The sequence below is a fragment of the Phalangium opilio genome, unplaced genomic scaffold (genome assembly GCF_054372755.1).
Source record: "Phalangium opilio isolate 3A_F unplaced genomic scaffold, DU_Popi_V2 ptg000003l_1, whole genome shotgun sequence".
NCBI classification, from domain to species: domain Eukaryota; kingdom Metazoa; phylum Arthropoda; class Arachnida; order Opiliones; family Phalangiidae; genus Phalangium; species Phalangium opilio.
In genome coordinates, this window is record NW_028324145.1 from 4,559,592 (window position 1) to 4,583,101 (window position 23,510).

The 23,510-nt window shown below is 40.6% G+C and overlaps 2 protein-coding genes across 7 annotated transcripts in view; one reads left to right on the forward strand and one right to left on the reverse strand.

Moving 5' to 3' along the window:
* LOC149717215 (ALK tyrosine kinase receptor-like) overlaps positions 1–23,510 on the reverse strand; it is a 29,960-nt gene that overhangs the window by 3,092 nt on the left and 3,358 nt on the right. The window contains exons 3-23 of one of the 6 annotated variants that reach the window (XM_089836818.1): positions 17,706–17,877; positions 10,982–12,520; positions 9,866–10,896; positions 6,605–6,848; positions 5,298–5,566; positions 4,704–4,926; positions 4,523–4,616; positions 3,589–3,901; positions 3,353–3,518; positions 3,137–3,293; positions 2,824–3,075; positions 2,598–2,757; positions 2,047–2,484; positions 1,777–1,890; positions 1,261–1,474; positions 1,112–1,202; positions 971–1,035; positions 620–749; positions 367–464; positions 190–282; positions 28–129 (exon numbers count right to left, since the gene is read on the reverse strand). In XM_089836818.1, coding sequence (XP_089692944.1) covers positions 28–129; positions 190–282; positions 367–464; positions 620–749; positions 971–1,035; positions 1,112–1,202; positions 1,261–1,474; positions 1,777–1,890; positions 2,047–2,484; positions 2,598–2,757; positions 2,824–3,075; positions 3,137–3,293; positions 3,353–3,518; positions 3,589–3,901; positions 4,523–4,616; positions 4,704–4,926; positions 5,298–5,566; positions 6,605–6,848; positions 9,866–10,187 — 3,545 coding nt within the window. In that variant the 5' untranslated portion in view covers positions 10,188–10,896; positions 10,982–12,520; positions 17,706–17,877. Of the gene's footprint in view, positions 1–27; positions 130–189; positions 283–366; positions 465–619; positions 750–970; positions 1,036–1,111; positions 1,203–1,260; positions 1,475–1,776; positions 1,891–2,046; positions 2,485–2,597; positions 2,758–2,823; positions 3,076–3,136; positions 3,294–3,352; positions 3,519–3,588; positions 3,902–4,522; positions 4,617–4,703; positions 4,927–5,297; positions 5,567–6,604; positions 6,849–9,865; positions 10,897–10,981; positions 16,576–17,705; positions 17,878–23,510 lie in introns of those variants that run through there. The other 5 variants (XM_089836826.1, XM_089836810.1, XM_089836829.1 and 2 more) reach the window with 5 other exon arrangements.
* The window catches only part of LOC149717216 (uncharacterized), a 63,523-nt gene that overhangs the window by 665 nt on the left and 39,348 nt on the right, over positions 1–23,510 (forward strand). The window lies entirely within an intron of this gene.

Sequence of the window (23,510 nt, forward strand, 5' to 3'; positions counted from 1 at the left end):
AGAGGGTGACAACAGTAATTTTATTACCATATATCGGTTTTGGACGTAAAGATACCATCCATGAAGGCTTCAGGTGGCATCCATTTCACTGGTAGCATCGCTTTCCCGCCTTTGCGATAGTAATCCGCTCTGCAATTTTTAATTGAAAGATAAAAACCCATGTACTTGTACATAGAGCCGAAACCTAACCTGTAAATGTCCCTAGCCATTCCAAAGTCGGCAATTTTAACAATTCCAGATGGTGACTTTGTTGTCAACAAACAATTGCGGGCTGCGATGTCTCTGTTCGCGTCAAAAATAAATCGTGTCATTTCTATTAAATTGCAAATACCCAAAAAGAATCTCATTTCGATGGTAGATGCAAACCTGTGGATGAAATGATTTTCTTCCAAATATTGGCAACCCTTCGCGACGTCAGAAGCTAATCTTAGCAAATCTGCCATAGTAAGCATCGGTGGGATATTCTATAAAAAGAATTTGGAACATATTTTTTTTAATTTTCTCTCGCTACCGAAGCTGTTGTATAGTATGTTTTTCGTCTCTCTCTCTCTCTCTGTCGTTTATTTTTATAAATATTATGTCGTGTGAGAGTGAGATAGAGGTTCCATTTACCACTTACCGGTTTTGGTCTGAACTCTCGCAAGAACGATTTGAGATCACCTCCTTGGAGCAACTCCAAAACGATAAAACGTGGTAACTTGTCAAAACATACGCCAATGAAACGAACGATGTTTGGGTGATTGAATTTACTGAAAAAAAAAATTAAACTAGACGTCAATTTAAGATTTTAAATATATAACAAAGGGAGAAATGATGGATATGAACAATGATATGGAGGCTTTCGAAGCATGTGGAACTGAGATTGCACTAATTCTATTTATTAAATCGCACCAAGAAACAATACGTTAATTCGATTTACTCGTTCTTACATACTTCGAAAACCTAATAGGCTTCTAATATGAATACCTACCTCATAATCATGGCTTCTGTGAAGAAATCTTGTTCAGCTTGCGCAGAGGCAGCTTCCGGTAGGGTCTGTAAAGATGTAATAAACCTTTCGTAACTCTATAAGAAACCTCCGCGCAACGATCTGAAACTTTTTGACAAGTACCTTAACCGCTACGGTCAATTCCGTTGATTCTCCTGGTACATTTGCCAAGTAGCCTTGATAAACTTCGCCAAACGCTCCTTGTCCTAACGCCCTGTTGCGTAATGAAGGCGTTACATATGATTTTCAAACCATGCGATGTGATGTCTTACTTGACTAAGGTTAAATTTTCCCGCGGTATCTCTTTCAAATCCTGGAGGGTGCAAGTACTTCCGCCAAATTCGTAGTTTGGGTTATATTCGGTGACCATCCCTCCACCGGCCCCGGCGGCTTGGGCTCGTAGACGACTGAGCTGGACCTCTGCGTTGCTTGGGCCTTCGGGACAGGGCTCTCGAACCCCCGCTTGCGTCTTACGAAACCGATTAACTGTAGGCCATAAATTTTAGACCCCTCGTCTCCTCCATACGCGCACGACACGAGACAAACACCCAAAATAAATCCCCGCGTAGACGAGGCCGGCATATATCGACGAGGGGTGATTCCGTCTCTGACACCTTTCATATGAGGCGGATTTTTCCGGAAAACTTTCAATATCAAACGCGGTCGAATCCACTCCCATTTAGCTAAGAAAAACCCAGCGTTTTTAACCACGCGTCTAGGTCGCCGGTGTTCAAGACGCCTCGTGTTCGCGGGACTTAAGAATAAGAATATGCGGGTTAAATACTTACAAGCTAGGCAGAAGAAGAATAATATGACAGCCGCGGATACCAGGATACAAAGGATAATGACGATCAGGTGATGAAGGGACAACTGGGTTGATCCGCCCACGCTTGGAGCTGCTGCTGGAATTACCGAGAATTCAAGAATTAGGGATGAATGAGCGAAGTAAAACCCAGGAGTTATTACGGGGTATCGAGCTTATGTTAGGATATGACCCACAAAATGGTAACATAGTATGTTGTAGGTATTTCATTTGATCTCTTGGTACGGTTACTTACCCAAACAAGTTATCCTGTCCTTTGCGAGGTTATGTCCGATGTCACACGCGCAATCGAAGGTCTGTCCTTCTTCGTCAATATAGACACACCATTTTTCGCAATGACAGTGATCTCCCTTTAAGGCTATGGCTAGTAGGACGTAGCCATTATCTTCATGAACTCCTTTGCGAACCGTTTTCAATTGGGCCTCGTCAATGATGTACGAATATCCTCCTTGTCCGTTATCCTTTAAGCCGGAACCACCATCTCCGCCCTTGTAACCGCCTCCCCCTCCACCACCTTCGCAACCACCACCGCCTCCTCCGTAGCCACCGTTCCCGCCATGAACTTTGGGTTTTTGGCACGAATGACCACCCCATCCAGATTTTTCGGTTAAACTGACGCTTCGACCACTGGCCGTGTAGTTGTGCATGAATTCACCGAATGACCCACCTCCACCTAGAATAAATGTTTTGAAAATATAGTTTTTTTTTATTAAATCTGAGCAATTTCCTTGACTGACGTAAAACTGAAAAGGGTTGTAAAAAATCCGGATTATACTTGAAACCTACCCGCTCTTCCTGTTTCGGAAGATCCAATTCCCGCACGTTGTGATGTTTCTCTACCCTTTGCATTCGGGTTCACAGTTAACGTCGATTCATTTTGTGGTAGGGTAGAAAGCCCACCTCCTCCGGCCGCCACCAGTATTAGCGTAAGGTCATCGCCGTTTTTCTTGAATGGTTAAAATAAATTAAGTCATTTTTCTAAGTTAGTCTAATATCATCTTTGGTAAATTACTTTGAAGATGTAGGTAGCACCACCTCCTCCTCCACCACCGGATTCGTCATCTCCAAGAACAGTTCTGGGATTGGTAATGATCTTCAGTTCATCAAGGCCTCTTTTGACTTTTCCATACGGTTCTTTCAATACCATCCTCCCATCTTTCTCGGGACCCGAGCTCTTCCTCAAGCCATCGATACCACTAACACCTTGTTTTCTTCTCCCTATTTTCTCCAATCGGTCGATCCACTGGTCATTAAGGATCTGACCCTATAGAAAATAAGTTATCTAAAATGAGATCGGAAGGGAAGCTTCGATCTTAAGTACTGACCATAGCGTTAACAGCGTCTATGCCCCGTTGTCCAACAACGACGTACAATTCTTCCTTTTCGTTCAGGTAGACAATGGCTCGTACATAGTCGGCTTTACCACCGCTTTCGTTTTGGTTTTTTAAACCCTTGCCACCGACAGCTCCGTACGCGAATATTCTGGATACATGTTGAGCATTATTTTCAGTTAAGTCAAAATGTAAGTAAGTGAAACTTACGTGTAAAGACCCGAAGCAGGAACCTGGTACACTTGTATTCCACCGAATGTAACATTAACGGTTGCAGGGACAGCCGAAACTGAAGTACCCCGGTAATTCCACGTATGACACATGCTTGTGTTTGGTCCTCTATGGCCAGTGGCTCCGCAAGTGCCAAATACAACCCCTAAATAAAATTAGTTATCGTATAGTGATTGTTCTTAGACCTCAATTTTTAATGCAATCTTGTGTCTTACACGATGGTGGTTCCTTGGGGTTTATTCTCCTTTCGTTTTCGGGGACATTAATGCCGAAACACTCGGGGCTGAGCGTGAAGTCGTCAATGGCCGGTTTAGTCCGAGGTGACATGCCCTGCGCGGCTGTGAAGGATAGTCGGAAACTGTTTCTGATGACGTGCGGGATTATGACCACCATTCTTTGCCACTCGTCCACTGCACTTTCCTTCAGGGTGATTTCTAATCTCTTAGTAAATCCGTGTAGCGTTTTCTCCTGAACTCTGACCGTCAGTTGGCCCATATTCTTCCCGTACATGTTGTAGAATAATCGAGCCTGAAAAGACAATTCAAGGTCAAGAATCTCGTGACCCTACCCAGGGATAGATTTAATTTTAGAAGTAGGAATGGAGAACGGTTAGTATTTACTTCAGTCCCACTCATAGCCCAGTATAGAGCCCCTCCCTCCAACACGTGACCAAAAGTTTAAATTATCTTATTGGCTCACTTAAACTACGTTTTAATGACGTTGCTGACGGGGATCGCGAAAAATACGTAATTCCTTTTTACCTCTGTCGCTATGACCCGCCTCTTTTTTCAAACCCCTCCGTCCCGTGGAAGGGGGTGCGGGACTTTGACGCGCGCCCAGATTACCCTGTTCTCCATTCCTACTTCTAAAATTAAATCTATCCCTGCCCTAGCTAAAATAACATTAATCTAGTAGGGTCATTCCACACCCATTCGAACGACCATGTTAGTGATGTTACCATGGATCGGCCGATCTTAATGAAATTTTACCCACATTAACTTGCAAATATTTGATGGTAAAAGCCCAAATTTTAGCCCAAATGTTAATTAGAACCAAGAGTAGAGGCTTTTGAATATAACTCAAAATATAAAATTTTTATCTTATTGGATTTTTAACCGATCTTGTAGTTTAGAAGTAAAAAAGACTTACATCGCAAGAATTTTTGTATGTTGAATTCGGGTCTCGGTGATAGTAGAATGGCGCGTTGAACAAAGGCGTGAAGAGCTCGGCTTTGTTTCCAAATCTATACTCGAAAAGAATGGAATTTTACCGAAGGACCAATGAATGACCCTCTTGGTGAAAGAGAACAACCAATTAAAATTATAATTACTTTTTGCCCGACATATATTTGACTGTGAGAAAATGTCCCGAGTTGTTGTTGTAAGTGTGATCTCCACCGAGTGGTCCCAATTTACTGCCTGAAACGCCGCGACTCCTTAACCAATAGCTACCATATTCCAAGGACGGGGGACTTGTCCATCCTTGGCAAAGACTAACGTTCGTGTTTGGTACTTCCTCTTCAAAGTCACACCTCGCGGACTTGGGGACTTGATCTACAGTATTGCATATCAAATAGAATTGAACAACAGATAATATGAAACAATAATAAAGCGTGATGCTTTTACTTAAATAGGCGTCGCATTACGAGAATCTATGACCAATGTCACTTCATGACAAGCTCTCAGTAACCATTGACAAACTTATAGAACATATCTCATGGACTTACAAATATTACTGATGAATAATGACTGTGTATTCTTTTAATTTATATTTTTATTGTATAAGTTGATATTATGAAAATAAAGTAGGCGAACTTTTCCTATAGGAATTTTAATCATTATCGATCGTGATCATACTGCCCCTAAATTGCCAAAACGCGCAAAGCTCGAATGTAACGAGGGAATGTCGAGTATGGGCCCCTTACCGCAATTTTGCATTTCGTCGTCTCCAAGTGGGCAGTCTTTGACGAGGTCGCAAACTTTACTTCGATCTAGACATTTTACGTCGGAATCGGGGTCCTTAGCTTGACAAGAGTAGCTACAAGTCGGGTTGTCCTCTCTTGAGCAGTTCACTAACTCGATGTTGTCGATGGCCACTTTAACTCCGTTCTCGCCCTGAAGGCCCCGAATCTCGAATATTATTTGAAAGGGCAATTGCCGTGGACCAATCTTTTGAGTCCTTCGAAGCCATTTGCTAACGAAGGAAAAAAAATCATACACGGCGATTTAAGTCATTATAATAAAGGCCCTTGCAGACGATACAGCTTTTGACTCGACTGTAGATGGGTCGAAAAGTTCAGTTATCAAAAATTTATTCAGTGATCAATTTATAAATTGGTGTTTCAACGTGTCCAGCTTCTTTTCACACGACCAACATTCAACTCAAATTGGAAAGTTGTATCGTCTGAAAAGGCCTTAAGAGACTCTCTGCTAAACATTACGTAGCGTACATGCTTTTCACGCGACAATTTTAAAAATTAAAAGCCAGGATCGAGTAAGATAAATAAAGATGGATGGTTAAAGCGTATAGTGTCAAGGATGATTAAGCGTGGAGTGCTAATATGGAAATGTCTTATAGCAATTTAAGCAAGGATGTATAAAAATAGTTTTGTGAGGGAGTTAGACTTTCTGTTACGTATGAAAACAAATATCCGGAGTTATTTACTTATAAAAGAAAATTTATGTAAAAAACAAACTGAGGTTTCTTGAAACAATTTCGTGTTTTAAAGTTTTATCAACAAAAACGCAGGGGTAGCACGACTAAAATTGTTTGCTTAAATGAGTTTAACGTATTCGAGCTAAATATGGGCTTATACACACGGCCGGAAATAAGCACAGGACACTGGACATTGTCCAATAAAATTTTAAAATGTCCCATACTTTTTTTAAAAAAACTAAGGGGGTCACTGGACATTTTGACCAATAACTTTTTCCGAAGTTTAAATAGTTTGACCATGAAGATGCGACACTATTTTTGCACACTCCAGTGGACAATGTCCTATAATTTTTCCAGTGAAAGGGGGCGTCACTGGACACATGTCCTATAAGAAATTTTCCTTATTTCCGGCCCTGCTTATACATAGTTTTCAGACTATCATTTACCCAAGGAGGCCAGACTCCATGATGGAGTCAAAGCTAGGTCTCCTTGCGTAAATGGTATGAATCCTCCTAGTCTGTAAACTATGTAAACTGTTAGAAGTATTAGACAACGATGGTATAAGCGAGTAAATACCCCATTTCCATTTCGTTTCCCTTGTTTCCTCCCAAGAAGGTGCTGTGTTGTGGTTCATTGGTGCCATCGACACTGTAGGTATTAATGACTAGATCGTAGCGTACACCGGGTCCGGGGTCGCCACTTTGGTAAATCAGGTACTCGATCTCGCAATCTCGAAAAGGCGTAAATTCCAGCCGGGGGCTGCTTACTGTCGGGATCTTTTCATTGGCGATTTTAGATCCGTCGTAGTAAAGGAAATATCCTACGTGTAATGAATTTTCGAAAGGTTAAAAGGGGAAACCGGCTTCCAGGCGAAAAGAAATAATTAATAAATAGGAAGCTCATTAAGAATTCAACGTCGCCGTTTCCGCACCACGCCCAGGGTTTCTAAATCCAAAGGATCTAGTTAAAAATCTCGACTTTTGGGGGGCCCTTCCGTAACACACCAGAAGGGGATAATAGAAGAAGGATGACATTCTGTATCCTCTTAATACCTTAGTTATGTAACATTATTCTTCCCAGACTCACCCACCCTTTTTGTTTGCTCTCCCGCTCATCAAAGTTCAGATGGGTGGGTATCGCACCGTGGGGTGAATTCTATAACTGTTTGGTACTAAATTATCAGCAATCAACCCCACAAACCTTGATTGTCATGACGTGGGACAAAAACGCACAAGCAAATAGTTAAGCGCTAATGCTGTAATGATGAGGGAACAATTTATCGCGTATGTGATTCTGTTTAGTAACCTTGCATGCTCCAAATGTAAAATGATGTTGGGAAGAATCACGTTACAATTACCCCGCTTTGGTTTACACTTCTCTCGAAGAGAAATATTATATACTTCTTAGTAACATTCACTATACCGGGTATAAACTTTCGTCGTGATCTGAGATAGATATGTGCCAACGTTCTAACGAGAATTTACAGATACAGACTAAGCTTTGACAAAAATTCAATTGGTCCTCACCGTCGAGCATTCTCTGCCTATCGTTTATTAATTACTTAAACAATAATTAGTGGTCAAAGCATTATTTTTCTTCAGTACTTAGTAATGCGATCCAAAAATTAATTTTGCAGTACCTTATCCTTTCACGAAGACTATTTAGGGTGCTTCTGGTAAGTCTTCCATAAATTAGAGGGTCAAACTGACTTGAAAGTGCATCAATGGGGCGTAGTATACAACATTTAGTTACAAAGGGGGATCCCAAACATTGATTGGCCTCTAAAATAAAGAAATAGTCACGTGTTCGGCGTAATTAACTTGACTTTATTAGCGCAATAGTACCACTTTTCTGCTAGATAAAGGTTCAACAACGTTCTTAGATTGAAGTCTATTGGAGGCTGATGTCTTATACTCCTTATGTGTGGCTATTTCCTTGTTTTAAGGGCCAATCAATGTTTTTGAGACCATATCTCCGTTCTTTAACATTTTACACTCAGTTTGACCCAAAGAAAACCCCCTTTAATTTAGGGCAGACTTATCAGAAACACCTTTTATGAACTTATCTAGTTTATTAGGGAGAAGGTATAAGATGCCTAAGTATTCGAGCGCCATAGTCCCAGTCCCCCTATCAAAATACATGGGGGGCGTAAAAGGAGGAAAATATGACTGTAATTTTCGTCATTCGCGTCGCGCTGACGTGAGTTTTCAAGAACCAATGAGATGCTGGTTGTAATTTAGAGGCGGGGATTAACTTCGGGCCTACGTTTGGACTGGAGATAGAGCTGGAAATGTGGCGAATTTATACCTTCTCCCTAGTAAACTAGATATCACTTCTTGGTATAACGCTGTATTATTTAATAATTTATATAATTTACTAGCTATTGTGCTTGTCGAGCAATCTTATGTGCTTTTTAGACGAATATTTAACCGGAATGGATCGATTCCATGGCATGCACCTTTTCTTTTCGGTTTGCACTTCTGTCGTAAAGTTACGCGATGCATGGCTAAACAAAGTAGATGAAAAAGTCTACCATACCCTTAAAAGGTGCTACTGGTTTTCATTAAAGTGAAACAGAAATGAGTTATCATGTTTCTGATAAGTCTGCCATAAATTAAAGGGGATGTTCGATGCACGATTTTGAGTCGAAAATGTAACTTCTATGACTTGAGTATTCTACATATGACCCCTTACGTTTAATTAAGAAACTGAAAGAAAATTATTGCTAATTTAATTAAGGGGTCATCCCTAAAACACTCAAATCATAACTCGAAAACAGTGTCCCTTAGGGCAAAATGGAGATAGAAGTAAGTTACATTTTCGACTTAAAAAAAATTGATTTCCCAAAGAACATTCCCCTTAATTTATATATTTATTGCAATCTCCAACCGACTTTTTCAGGTGAGATTGTTGTAAAGCTTGAACTCTCTCAAGTTTATGAAATTAGAAAGTTGAAATAATTTAACTTCTTCACTCCGTATTTGAAATATTGGCGTTTTCCTTGGGGCGGGGGAATAGGCTTTACCTTTATGTGTGTCTAAAACACTATAAAGGCCTTTTCTGAAGATACAACTTTTGACTCAACTAGATGGGTCATCAGGTTAAGTCAGCATAAATTGGTCATTGATCAATTCTTAATTTTGTGATTCAACTTGTCCAACTTCTTTTAATCTCACGACCCAACTAGTTTACTCAACTCATATGAGTCAAAAAGTTGTATCGTCTGAAAAGGCCTTAAGAGTACACTTTCGCCTTCATACGCTTCGTTTTCCAAGGTGAAGAACACTTTACTTTGATTTAGTGTCTTCGTTTAATCAGACCTATCCTGCAATCTAGTTAAAAATAATCGAAGCCCTCTAGATGGTGTTATTAGTTTAATCTGATTGACCACGTCTCGTTAATTTCAGTTTAAAACCTTTTTAATTGGGCTTAAAAATGTCCAATGAAATTCTGATGGCTTCATAACATAGCATATGGACATACACTTTCATTAAAATTCTTGATCAGATCACGTGACTAGTAATTCCTTAATTAAAAAGTATTTTAATAATTCCGCGTAGGACATGATATGACCTTGGTTGTAAAAACTGTCCCTTAACCTTTTACCTGAACCTAATTTACCGGCGAGATAATTGTATTAAGGAGCTAGCGCGTCTTAATTAAATAGGATCGTGGTAATTATCTTAATGGTCATATTTATGGGCATTAAGACTCCAAAGGCAACCCTGAAAAGCGATTACGTAACTAACTCAATCAGCGCGTCTAGTCATATAGCGAATTCCTATAATTTGAGAGACGTATAAATCGCGCCCAACCTAAAATGAAAGTTCTCTTTACCATCGTAATTGGAGTGATATTCCGGAATCCCGTGATCCGTCCGCATAGACTCGTCGAGGTCAAGAGCCGACGTATCCGTTATTTCCGTCGTCATGGTGGTTTTGTTCAAGTTCCCCGGGCCTATGCCCACCCGAAAATGGTTCGACCACGTCCAACCTTGGCACGACGAAGAAGTACCGTTTTTGTTTTTCCCGAAATCGCAACGAGTTGAGAAATTTCTCGCGCCTTTCGTCGTCGATGACGCCGCGGAAACGATACATCGCGTCAAAATAAATGCCGCCGCGAACTGCCAAGTCCACTTCTTCAAATGTGAACACCGCATTGTCCGGCGACTCCGTAACTAACGAAGGTCATCCTTTACCCGAATAAAATATTTTCCGGCCACTTTTAACCTCTCCGCTCGAGGTGAGAAATATCAAAACAGTTCTTTCGTCCACCACCACCCGGCGATTTACGACAGAAGACGGACAATAGGGTAATGAGGACGTCGTCTCTCTACAGTCATCTCTATAGGTCCCATGGGCCCTTATTCGCTACAACCGGCGAATGGTGAAAAACGACAAGGCCGAAGCAATCTCTCTGACGCTATCTTAGTTGAAAGTTAACTCCGCCGTGAACTAGGCATAGCTCGAGTCTTTTGTCGGAAAACTGATGAAGCGTTTTGAGCTACGAGAAACGCGCCGGAAGAAAAGAAGAGAGAGAAAGATGGAAGATGCTGCGCCAGCCGCTAGAGGTTCGAGAGAGAGAAGCTCAAGAGCAGGAGGGATGAAGAGAAGAAATCTTCTTCCAAGATGAAGCCGGCTGGCCCTTTGGAGAGTGAGAACGGAACGTAACAGGGGGAACGTCGAAGAGAAATGGGATGGAAGTTAAGGGATGATTCCGTTACTATGACGACCGGTTTGTGATGCGGAGGACCATCTCTCTCTCTCTTGAAAGGTAAACCTTTCTGGTCTCTGCTGGCGCCACCGAAAACTTGGGATGGATGGCGGACCTTTTCGCCGGCCGACTAGCAGGCAAGAGATCTTCCTAACCTAAATATAAAAGCTCGAGTTGAACAATAATATAAAAAGTTTGGAGTTTCTAAGTAAAATTATTAGCGGAAATGAATTAACTTACCTTTAACGCGTCTTATCCTATACGAGAGAGGCGAAACTATGTCCTCGATCTTGAAATATTATCGGTTTGGTGGTAAAATCACGGCTGAAATGGGTCTGAGCATCTTTTCCGGTTGGAGGACATCCGCCGACGGTTTAAGATGACGTACTATCGTCGTCGACGAACGCTTATGGCATGCATGCAGTACTGGTATACGGTACTTCTCTACTCTCTAGGCACCCGGCAAGATGCCGAACTCTGTTACGACGTACCACGGATGCGCCGTGAGGTCCCTGACTGTTGGAAGAGGAAAGGAGAGGAATAAGATTTTTGGGCGCCTGCGTTCCGCGATCCCGGTGTACACCTTCTCCTTCCAGGCCAACTCTGCGCTGCTTGCTTGGATTCCCCGCTACTTCACACACACTTCTGTTTTACTCTCTCGACCTCGTATCGTAGTAAAGCTCCCTTCCTCACCACCTCTCCCCTCCCTCCCTCTCTCTCTCTCTCTCTCTCTCTCTCTCTCTCTCTCTCTCTCTCTCTCTCTCCTCTCATCCTCCTCTTTTATCCTGACAGAGAGACTAAACATATTCGAGAAGTAGAAGCTAACTTATTTCATGTCTTTACGAACGAACGGTTTAGAATTCTGCAGGTTTTTCACTTGTTTTCCGAAGCTGGAAAACAACTATGCTTGTATCGGCCCTCGCGCCTGCGCTATAGGGTATGAGGGATCTGCAGACTTCATTTTGATATACATCAGAGACTGCTATTTCTCTATCAGTTGTATAGTCAGGCTGAACCGAAGTTTTTGCTTTAAGGTAGTTAGAATTATGGTCAGATACGGATGAGTGTTGTATACCCTTGCATATTATTAGGTATAGTTTCTTTTAAAATCCTAATGGCTACCGCAGAAGGAACCATAAAGAATATTTTTATCTGATAATATTGGCGTGGACCACGTCCACTTGCAAGAAGCATATGTGAACATGCTTTATGCACCCTTTAATGCAGGAGCAAAGAGCGTGGATATTGCGCATTAAGTTGATTAGAGAAATGGCCACTGAATCGAACAGAATACTGCAAGATTTTCAGTTTGTTGTAGATAGTAGTTGAATTGCACTCAAAAATGACTAGCAACATCACTTGTCCGCACTCTGCACACTGACATATCTTCGTCTGCAAACACTGTTGTATAGTGTGTTCCCAGGGATTATCATTAATCTACTCCCATTGGTGTTTATTCTCCGTGATATCCCTCTCCCTCTCTTCTTGCATAAGAGTGAGCATAGTGTCGGTTCCCTGGGATTTTGGGAAAGATCGATTAGAGGGGTTGAGGAGGAGTGGAGGGTGCGGATTGTGCGAGGGTGGAAACTCGAAGGCCATACCTACTCTCTTTACCCCTTCCAAATCACCTCCCCCACCATATATCGAATTTGTTGGATTGGGGAGACCTCCCGCGGTCCTTTTTTGCGTTAGCAGTTAGAACCAAAACCTCTTCTTCCACGATGTTCACACTCAGCCCTATAGCTCTTCCTTTCCCGGATCTCACTGCGCTTTTAAAACCTAGGAGGGTTAAAATTCGGATCAGGAGACGTAAGGGATTGTGTTTTCCCCACCTAACACTTCTCCAGTCTTATACCCAAGTATTGCCAGTCATTTACGACTGCAATTCAACCGCTATCTGCAACAGACTGAAAAGCTTGTAGAATTCTGTTTGATACAGTAATTATCATTCAGTTTCAAACCTGCAGTAGATGCTCTAATAACAAATTAATGGCAACCCTAAAGCGTATGCGGTTAAACATAAGAAACGGGGAAGGATATTGCAAGCGACTGGCAACACTTGTTTGCACATTATTTATGGTGATTGGTGAAATGCAGCTTAATTAGAACATAAATGGGGTAATGATACGCACACGAAATGAAGTGGAACTCAATAACGGAATAAACCATGATCATAATCCTTGAAACATGTTTTATTGAAATGGGTATATTGGGGTCACACCAAGCCTCAAAAGAGCTATGGAATATCTCGAATTGCAACTGATTAAATCCTTATGCATTTTCGTGCATATTATCCTAGAAACATGTTACACATCTTCTCCCATATTTAAGCCTCCATGTTTTTGTTTTACCAAAAAAAGCGCCACGCTTGTGGGGTTAAAAAAATTCAGATTCTGCCAATGCCAGATCCCCGTTATCCCGGAAAGTCATCGTTACCCGATTCCGCTACCAAAGGCTATGGGCCTTTTCAAGTTCCCTTTCAAAGTTCTAGGTTGCGTTGACCACGCGTTATAACAGCGTATCCGAATCTTATCCAGCGATGACCTTCGAAGCCCGGATAGTTTTGGAGTGACGTCACGGGCGCGCGGGCTCTTCCTGTTCGGCCTGGATCCTGGGGCGTTCGCCCCGCCTATACCCTTCCAAAACAACGGGCTACGAAAGGATGGTCCCGGCTACGGTCTAGCCATAGATGCTAGAAGAAATGTTTAAGGAACTTTCCCCTATTTTAGTGCCTGATATATTTGCTGAAAGAATTTCAAGAATTTTGATAAGGGTTCAGTTAATCCCATATTTCATTTAAAACATAAGACACGGTAATTTGGAATTTATTAAACATGGCATGATTTCATGAGCTGTAACTGAGCATTGCTGGATTTATTATTAATCGGTTTAGTTTTGCAGTATAAAATGCTCTTCGTACAGCAAGCTTATTTTAGTGTACGAATTCATTTTCATTTGATTTCGAATTTTCATCCAGTTTTGGGCTTTGTAACTATTTTCGGGTGCATTTTAATTTAATTTCAGAATTTAATAATTTTTCCGGTGCATTTTAATCTAATTTCGGCATTTAATCATTTTTTCGGCTGCATTTTAATCTAATTTCGGCATTTAATCATTTTTCGGCTGCATTTTAATCAAATTTCGGCATTTAATCATTTTTCGGCTGTATTTTAATCTAATTTCGGCATTTAATAATTTTTCGGCTGCATTTTAATCTAATTTCGGCATTAAATAATTTTTCGGTTGCATTTTAATCTAATTTCGGGGTTTATAACTATTTTTTTCATGTGCATATTGATTCAATTTCGGGTTTATGACTATTTTCGGGTTTAGTTTTCCCATTTATATATCCCTAATTTTTCCCTCTTCAAGTCTCAATAATTTGGGAATTGTTTTCTCACGCTTTGTGCAATAACTTTTAAATAAAAGAGTAGTTATGTTCCTTTTTCTGTGCTATCAATTTTATATTTGAAACTTGCGGCCGGCGACATATTTCGAATTTTCGAATTTGGCCCTTTAGCGGAATAAGTTTGTATGTAGTTCTCCACTCGCCTCGGAGAGGCAATATTTTGGTTTCCCAACTTGTTTCTTAAATGAAATTCTGTGCATAGTTATATTTTGTGCAAATTCCGTATATCTTAAGTGATTATTACGTTGCGGATTTTCTCCGTTAAAAAATTGCAGCTTTGCGTATGTTTTCTCCAAACCATTTGAAATCAAATAGCAATGTAGAGACTTTGGCCTTAGCCTGGGATCGTCGAGCCTTTTTGCCGAATCTAGGTTAATATAACGAGCAATTTTTTTCACTCGCTATTCGGGAGTGTACTCCGAGAGAGAGCTCATTCGGTAGCCTTTTAAAAGGTACACTTAAGGAACAAGCGCTTACGTTGCAAATTATGAAACCATCGGCGTCTAAAAAAATTAAAATTGACTAGTCTATAGTGATGCGTCAACGCGTTTCATTTTGAGATAGTGTTTAGTTCAATTTTGCAATTGCAAATTATGATTTGTAGCAGCAATAAGCAGCGCTGTTTCGCAAAAAAATAATAATTATTATTTATCAATTTATTATTATTAATTTGCATCAGTTAGAAGTTTATTTGACCTTTTCACCTTTGCTCCCCTTATATCGCGTTCACGAAACGTCTATACTAGAAGTTTGGAGCACTAAAAAACTCTACAACCTAATCACTGTAACGTGAAAATAGAATATGTATTCATTTGTCAGATCAAACTTAACACTACAAACTAATCACTGTAACATGAACATCAAACCTAACCAAATGCAACCTCTTCAACTACTTGCATACTCTAATGACTATACTAACAATCTTCCTGAAAAATTTGAAACTGCATTATTTCTTTTATCAGGAACACATACAGGCAATAGGAATCATTGTGTATCCATTTTCTGAACTTATCTAGTCGGATTTAGTGAGAAGAGCTAGACTATGACGATTTTTACCTCGCGAATAATCTACCTCGCTGCGCGTTGAACCTGGAGCGCGTACTCGACCTCGCGTTGCTACCAGCCTATTAAATCGCAGTTACAAAAGACGTTAGAATTATGACGCGTAACGTATAGTAAGTTCTCAAGCCTGGCCCATAAAAACCCCCATAGAAATTAACATGGGATATATTGGGGCACAATAATTCCTATTGGCTGTGTCGTAAGTTCATAAGATATGTTTCCATAAGGTAGTTACTGATAGCTTGTAGGTGAAACGTCATAGATTCTGGTAAAGCGACGCCTGCACGGTGAGGCACTGTCAAAGGCTTAGTACAGACTAAGTAGGAAGATGGACTGCAAAACTAACCGAGTGTGGTCAATTCTCGCTTGTCGTTCTCGAACTGTAGCTGTAAGTCTGTAGCATTACGAAGGATAGGAAGTGTCATACTTATGGGAACATGTCTTATAAACTTAAGGCAACATGTTGTATAAACTTATGGCAACATGTCTTATAAACTTATGGCTGTATGAATGCCTGCTTTTATAAAAGGCACAAATGCGCTTAAAAGGATTGCGCGATTGTTATCTAGCTTAGTAACGGGTCCGGTATACATAGTTGTCAGACAAGGAGGATGCATACCATTTACACAAGGAGGCCAGACTCCCTGGTGTAGTCAAAACGAGTCAAAAACTAAGCCTCCTTGTATAAATGGTATGAGTCTGAAAACTGTGAGTAATTGAGATTTAAGATATGTATCTCTAAAGCAGCTATAAATGATTATATTAAAAAGAGCGTTTAAGTGTACCTTTTAATAAAAACTATCTTTAATATTGCGTTCTAGCTATTACAAAATGGCTGAGCAAAGCGAGCTTTTAATTAAAAACCTTAGGGCGAGTGATCTAATGATGGTTCGTGGCAAGCGAGCCAGCCAGCTTCAACGCCTGTATAGACCCCTTCGCTAGAATGAATGGCACTGGACCGGGAGGGAACTTCTCTCTATTCCTCTGTTCAGACTCTATATTCTCTTTGTTATTCCCCTTTTATACGCACTGAGCGCTTTTGCCCGAATATTAATGAATTTATTAAATTTTTAATTGCGATGCGCCTATAGTCGTAGATGAAGGCTCTATTTATTTTAACATAGTGGTTTAAAGTGCGCAAATATCGGCTTCTGTTGGCGCTCCTAACATGCCTGCATGGCTAATCTTCTACACACCAATTTTACTTTAGTCAAAGGCAAGAACCAATCAAGGCGATGCTAAAAGTAGCATTGGTTAAGCTTATGAGGACCTGTCAACTCCACCCCCGCTAATAAGGAAGCGTCATGTGGTATTTCTTTAAACTGAACAATAGCCGAGAATTGCTTAAACTGAAGCCGCTAGTATAATAACTTTGCCATTAGGAATCAGATTTGATTTGGAACATGGATGGTATCAGGAATACTACTAATACCATGAGTTCATAAGATATGTTCCATAAGTTTGTCACTGGTTACAAGCTGGAGCTTGTCATGAAGTGACGTATTGAAACGTCATAGTCTCGTAAAGCGACGTCTGGTGAATCACTGTCAAGGGCTTAGTACAGACTAAATTGGAATATGGACTACAAAACTAAGAAGAGTGTAGTCAATTCTCGCTTGTCGTTCTCGAACTAGCTCTAAGCAAGAAGCGATATCTAGTTTTCTAGGGAGAAGGTGTAAGATGTCTAAGTATTCGCGCGCCATAGTCCCAGTCCCCCTTTCAAAATACAAGGGAGGACGTAAAAGGAGGCCGGGCTATTTCGCCCCTCCTCAGTCGGAAAATACGGAATTTTCGTCATTCGTGTCGCGCTGACGTGAGTTTTCAAGAACCAATGAGATGCTGGTTGTAATTTAGAAGCGGGGATTAACTCCTGACCTACGTTTGGACTGGAGATAAAGCGATAAAGCAAGAAATGTGGCGAATTTATACCTTCTCCCTAGTAAACTAGATATCGCTTCTTGCCCATATTTAGCTCGAATACGTTAAATTCATTTGAGCATTACGAATTGTAGGAAGTGTCATACTTATGGAACATAGTAGCGTTGCACCTAGCTTTAGACTTAGTCACATTGATTTCTCGATTCAGATTTTTAAATATTTTTCAAGAAAATATACAGTATAGCAATGCCCAATTTAACTTCAAATACTTTATGTCTAAATGAAATAATAATAATAAATAAACCTAAGTTTAGGATTTTTCAAAGAGCAAAAAGAGGATAAATAATATTTGAAATTAATAATTGATAGTTTATATGCTTCGAATGATGGCATTTACTATCGGTTCTTGAAATTTTAATCCATCCAAAATTCTAGCCTTCCTATTTCAAATATAACAGAGTAAACAGCTTCTAAATAATTAATAACGTTTGCATTTATAATTAGCCGTGGATGGTACTGTACACGCTCTTAAATTTTTAATCCTTTTGAATCGAGTACTCTTTGGGAATTACGCTTCATCCGATATTTTTTTCTTTTGGTCTATTTTACTATTACCTCGAAAAAACGCTTTTGGCGATTGATTCGAATCTGATGATTTTCTCGTACATCTACACGAGTCCTCGGTTCGGGCGTCTTTGTTAAGGTAGACAGGAAGTTGCTCCCATCGACAAAAATCTTCGCATCATTTCCGCTACTAAGCTCTCGGTTTATTTGCGTGTGAGAAACTCTGGGATAAAGAAAGGAAAGGGTATAGAAGTAAAAAAAATGGAAGAGCTTTCTAAAGAATCGGATGCGCAGAAACAGATCATCCCTCTCTCTTTTTTTTTTTTTTTTTTTCAATTTAAAATATTTTGGCCCGAAGCCCTCAATAGATGGATTCTCATGTTAAGCGCCTTGAAATTAACATTCCTTTGTGTGGTAGTGTTATAGTCAGAATATATAGAGTCACAAGCAGCTAAGGTACCCGATGTAGCTCGTAACTCCTTCAGAACATTTTTGTTGCATAACATTTCGGGTTGCCATTATCAAAGATGCTGCGGAAAATCTAATCTCAAAAGCCATAATGCCCGTCTATAGGATATAGACAGGGATCCATGTGATTTTAGAAGCAGGAATAGAGAACGGTTAGCCTTTACTTCAGTCCGACTCATAGCCCCTCCCTTCAACCCGTAACGAAAATTTTAAATTATTTTATTGGCTCACTTAAAGGGGCTCACCGGCGCTGTTGGGGGGAGACCGCCCTTAGTTCAGGGGGAAAACACCCAGCTCTTTGGCCATCAGGAATGGCGCCACCTGCGGGTAAGCAATATGCTAACCAACAGTTTGACCCCCCCTTCACCTTTAAACTACTACGTTTTGCTGACGTTGCTGACGGGGACGGCGAAGAATACGTAGTTTCTTTTTACCTCTGTCGCTTTGACCCGCCTCTTCTTTCATACCCCTCCGTCCCGTGGAAGGGGGGTGACGCGCACCCAGATTATTCTGTTCTCCATTCCTACTTCTAAAATTAAATCTATCCCTGATATGAACTTATGTTCCCAGTTACTAAAGGCGCAATTTTTGTATCTGTCTATACAGATCTCCGTAAACAGGCACTGCCATATCAGCGTACGTCTCATGGCCAATTTTAAATCTGTCAATTTTAATTTCCTATTGCAGTTTATTTCTCGTTTTCAATAACGTGTTTTGATGTAGGTTCTAGCCAGCGCGGCACATCTGCTATAACCGAATCCACTTCAATACAATCAGAGATCAATGACGGGAATAAATCTTTATATTTCGCATTTGGTAAACAACTTAGTATTGCTTGCTTAGCGTAAAATCATGATACTTTTGAACGATAACTTTTTTGGTCTAAAAGGCTACGAACCTTAACCTTTGAACTGTATACGTTTATCTGTTATGATTTGCTCTTACAATATCAGCGTAAAATGTTCGGGTCAGATAGCTCACTAAAGGTCAAGAGTACATTATGTAGGAGTTGGAACTCTATACGCATCCGTGACAACAATTTCTCTAGGGTCAGCAGATGTTGTCCAGGTCAAGTTTAGAGAGAGGGGGGGGGGAATAGAAAGAACATCCGAATTTGGATATACAGGGTGTTTCTTATAAGTTTGGCATAAATTAAATGGTGCTTTACTAGAGTCAAACTGAGTGAAAGTGCATCAAAGAACATTTGGTCTACTACATACAGGGTGTTTCTGAAAAGTCCATCACAAATTAAGGGGCGTGTTTATGGGACCAAACTGAGCGGAAAGTACCAAAGAACATGGGGTGTACAACATTTTGTTACGGAGATATGGCCTTCCAAACATTCGCCCCTAAAACAAGGAAATATCCAAAAATGAGGAGTAACACTTAAGACCGACTAACCAGCTTGTTTAAAATTACTAGACAATTTCAATAGCCTTTAATCGAACAATTGATTTCTACCTTTACTAATCAGAAGCGTATAAATGAGTAGAAGTATGCCTACGGTGGTAATGTAAAATTAATCCCAAGTGACATGATGTTTCAAGATCTTCCCAGCACCAAGTAAAATGGTTCTGATTGAAGGGACTTTTATTAGCACAGCGTAAACAACGTTATTTTCAGGAATTAGTCCAAATGTCCACGGGCGGCATTACAAAAACGAGGCAGTCTTTCGAATGATACTTGGACATGTTGGAAGATCCCTGACTTGTTCCTGATGTCTCAAAACGTAACAAGCTACGCAAGTCTTCATCATCACGGACAACACTCTTGTACGTAAGGTATGACCTTGAGAAAACCTAAAAGATAGACATCTCCAATTAAGGGGCGTGTTGTTTGTTTCCAACAGAGTAAACTCGCCCAGAGAACAATTACAATGCAGAGCCAGGTTTCGGCGTTAATGGCCCACAAAGGTGGTCCCAAAAACAAGAACAAACTTTAATTTGTTTCGTTCAGTAAGTGTTTCATGTGTCATAGATAAAACGCCATGATTAATGCACGAAGAAAATGAATTTATTGACAAGTTTTAACATTTAATTGCAACTAGTTACAAAAATTGTTCAAAGTGTTCACCACCCGCGTTAAGGCACACATTAGCACGTCTTACAAATGATTCCCTTACACGTTGAAAAATGCCTGGAGTTTCGCGAATTGTTTGACAGCCGTGAATTATTCGTCGACGTAGCTCTTCAACATCGGGCACTTCAGTCTGATAAACTAAGTCTTTCAGGTGGCCCCAAAGAAAGAAATCACAAGGGTTCAGATCGGGTGATCGAGCAGGCCACTCCACAGGTCCACCTCGACCTAACCACCGCAAAGGGAAGGTCGCGTTAAGATAATTTCGGACCGCGATGCTGAAATGTGGTGGTGCACCATCGTGCATGAACCACATTCTGTTTACCAAACCTAAGGGTACGTCTTCGAGTAGTTCCGGTAAATCGTCCCGTAAGAACTGCAAGTAAGCCACACCGTTTAACCTGGGCTCTAGGAAATATGGCCCAATGAAATTGTCACCCACAATACCACACCACACGTTTAAACTGAATTGTACTTGGTGACTTCTAACGCAAGTTGCGTGGGGGTTTTGCTGGGACCATTGATGTTTATTATGTAAGTTAATAATACCATCCCGTGAAAAGTTAGCTTCGTCAGTAACCAACAAATCCCGTGGGAAATCGATATCGTTTACTTTAGCCAGAAACCACTGACAAAACGCCGTGCGTCGCGGGTAGTCCGCTGGATTCAAACCTTGAACTTTTTGAAAATGGAAAGGATGAAACTGGTGGCTTCTGAGGATTTTCCACACGAGCGTGTGGTTTACGCCTAATCGGCGACCAACTTGGCGGGTACTTGATTCAGGCTCGTCCTCGAAAATGGTGAGAACTTCGTCTTCTACGGCCTCTGGGATGGCTCTCGCTCTAGGTTGAGGTCCAGCCGGTTGGATTCGTCCATCTTGCCTCAAACGTCTGTCCACAGCCTCGAACGTCAGTCGATTTGGTAGTCGCCTCTGCGGAAATCTTTCCTGATACAAGCGTACAGCTGCAGCGGCATTCCCCTCGGCTAGTCCATACATTAGGTGCATATCCGCATATTCGGCATTTGTGAAGAAAGGCATTGTAACAGACTTCGTTGAATTATGAGTTTAATAAAACAAACACATGTACGTGAAACCTCTTTTATTCCTTTCTTAAAAAACATAGTGCTCTGTTTTAGTGCTCTGTTTTTTAAGAATAGGCGAAGTTCTCACTATTTTCGAGGACGATCCAAAAACAAGCAGCCGCCAATTGGTTTGCTGATTAAGAAAAAACCACACGCAACTTGCGTTAGAATTCACAAAGTACAATTCAGCTTAAACGTGTGGTGTAGTATTGTGGGTGACAATTTAATTGGGCCATATTTCCTAGAGCCCAGGTTAAACGGTGTGGCTTACTTGTAGTTCTTACGGGACGATTTACCAGAACTACTCGAAGACGTACCCTTAGGTTTAATAAACAGAATGTGGTTCATGCACGATGGTGCACCACCACATTTCAGCATCGCGGTCCGAAAACTTGTCAATAAATACATTTTCTTTGTGCATTAATCATGGCGTTTTATCTATGACACATGAAATACTTACTGAACGAAACAAATTAAAGTTTGTTCTTTTGTTTGGGACCACCTTTGTGGGCCATTAACGCCGAAACGTGGCTCTGCATTGTAATTGTTCTCAGGGCGAGTTTACTCTGTTTGAAACAAACAACACGCCCCTTAATTGGAGATGGGTTTTTCAAATACATTCGAGATGTCTATCTTTTAGGTTTTCTCAAGGTCATACCTAACGTACAAGAGTGTTGTCCGTGATGATGAAGACTTGCGTAGCTTGTTACGTTTTGAGACATCAGGAACAAGCCAGGGATCTTCCAACATATCCAAGTATCATTCGAAAGACTGCCTCGTTTTTGTAATGCCGCCCGTGGACATTTGGACTAATTCCTGAAAATAACGTTGTTTACGCTGTGCTAATAAAAGTCCCTTCAATCAGAACCATTTTACTTGGTGCTGGGAAGATCTTGAAACATCATGTCACTTGGGATTAATTTTACATTACCACCGTAGGCATACTTCTACTCATTTATACGCTTCTGATTAGTAAAGGTAGAAATCAATTGTTCGATTAAAGGCTATTGAAATTGTCTAGTAATTTTAAACAAGCTGGTTAGTCGGTCTTAAGTGTTACTCCTCATTTTTGGATATTTCGTTGTTTTAGGGGCGAATGTTTGGAAGGCCATATCTCCGTAACAAAATGTTGTACACCCCATGTTCTTTGGTACTTTCCGCTCAGTTTGGTCCCATAAACACGCCCCTTAATTTGTGATGGACTTTTCAGAAACACCCTGTATAGTTACGGAGATATGTGGGCTTCCAAACATTGATTTGCCCCTAAAAGATGGAAATAGCAACACGTGTTGAGTAATTAGCTTTACATTACCACCGTACGTACACTTCTACCCATTTAATAGCACACTTTTACCCATTTAATAGCGCACGTCTGCTAGATAAAGGTTCAATCTTAGTTTGTAGTCTATATCGTATAGACTGATATGTCTTACTCCACGTGTATGACTATTTCCCAGTTTTAGGGGTCAATCAATGTTTTGGAGCCCATATCTCCATAACTAATGTTGTATCCCCATGTTCTTTGATGCACTTAACACTCAGTTTGACCCAAAGAACAGTAGAACACACCCTTTAATTTAAACCAGACTTATCAGAAACACCCTTTACAATTCTGGTACATCAATACATTTCAAGGTATAGTTCTTAGCAATTTTCCAATTCAGCATCCGCCATTTCCGATCACGATATCGTATATGCTTCCTTTATACCCAATATTTAAAATTTCAGTCTTCCTGTTGATTTGCTCTTGATTTAATCGAGATTTTTGAGCTTTTCTCATTAGTGGTCTAACACGCGGACGCGGCTTTCGTACGCTGAAGATAATTTGTAATTCTTTGGGGAATTCTTAGCTTCCCAGTAAAGTCAGGCTCAACGCCGTGGAATTTGACTCTCAGAAACTTGACGCCACTTTTAACGGAAATCTGAAAATAATTTTACTCGGAACTCGCAACCCTTTAAGTTTTCTAGGAAATTCATTTTGAATCCAAAAATAAAACCCCGGTTCAGTATAAAATAAACCATTTAAGATAAATAGACAGACCGATAACACCTTATAATGGCACACCCACTTAACTTCCGACGTCTACTTGAGATTATTCTCGCAACTCCTAAATTTATTGTCAATTGCGAGATTTGTTTTAAAACTTCTCCAGGTATTTAGTATCGTCAGAAGTGAGATGAGACCAGAAGTACTGAGCTAACCAAATTCTTCACTCGGCGAAAGTGAAT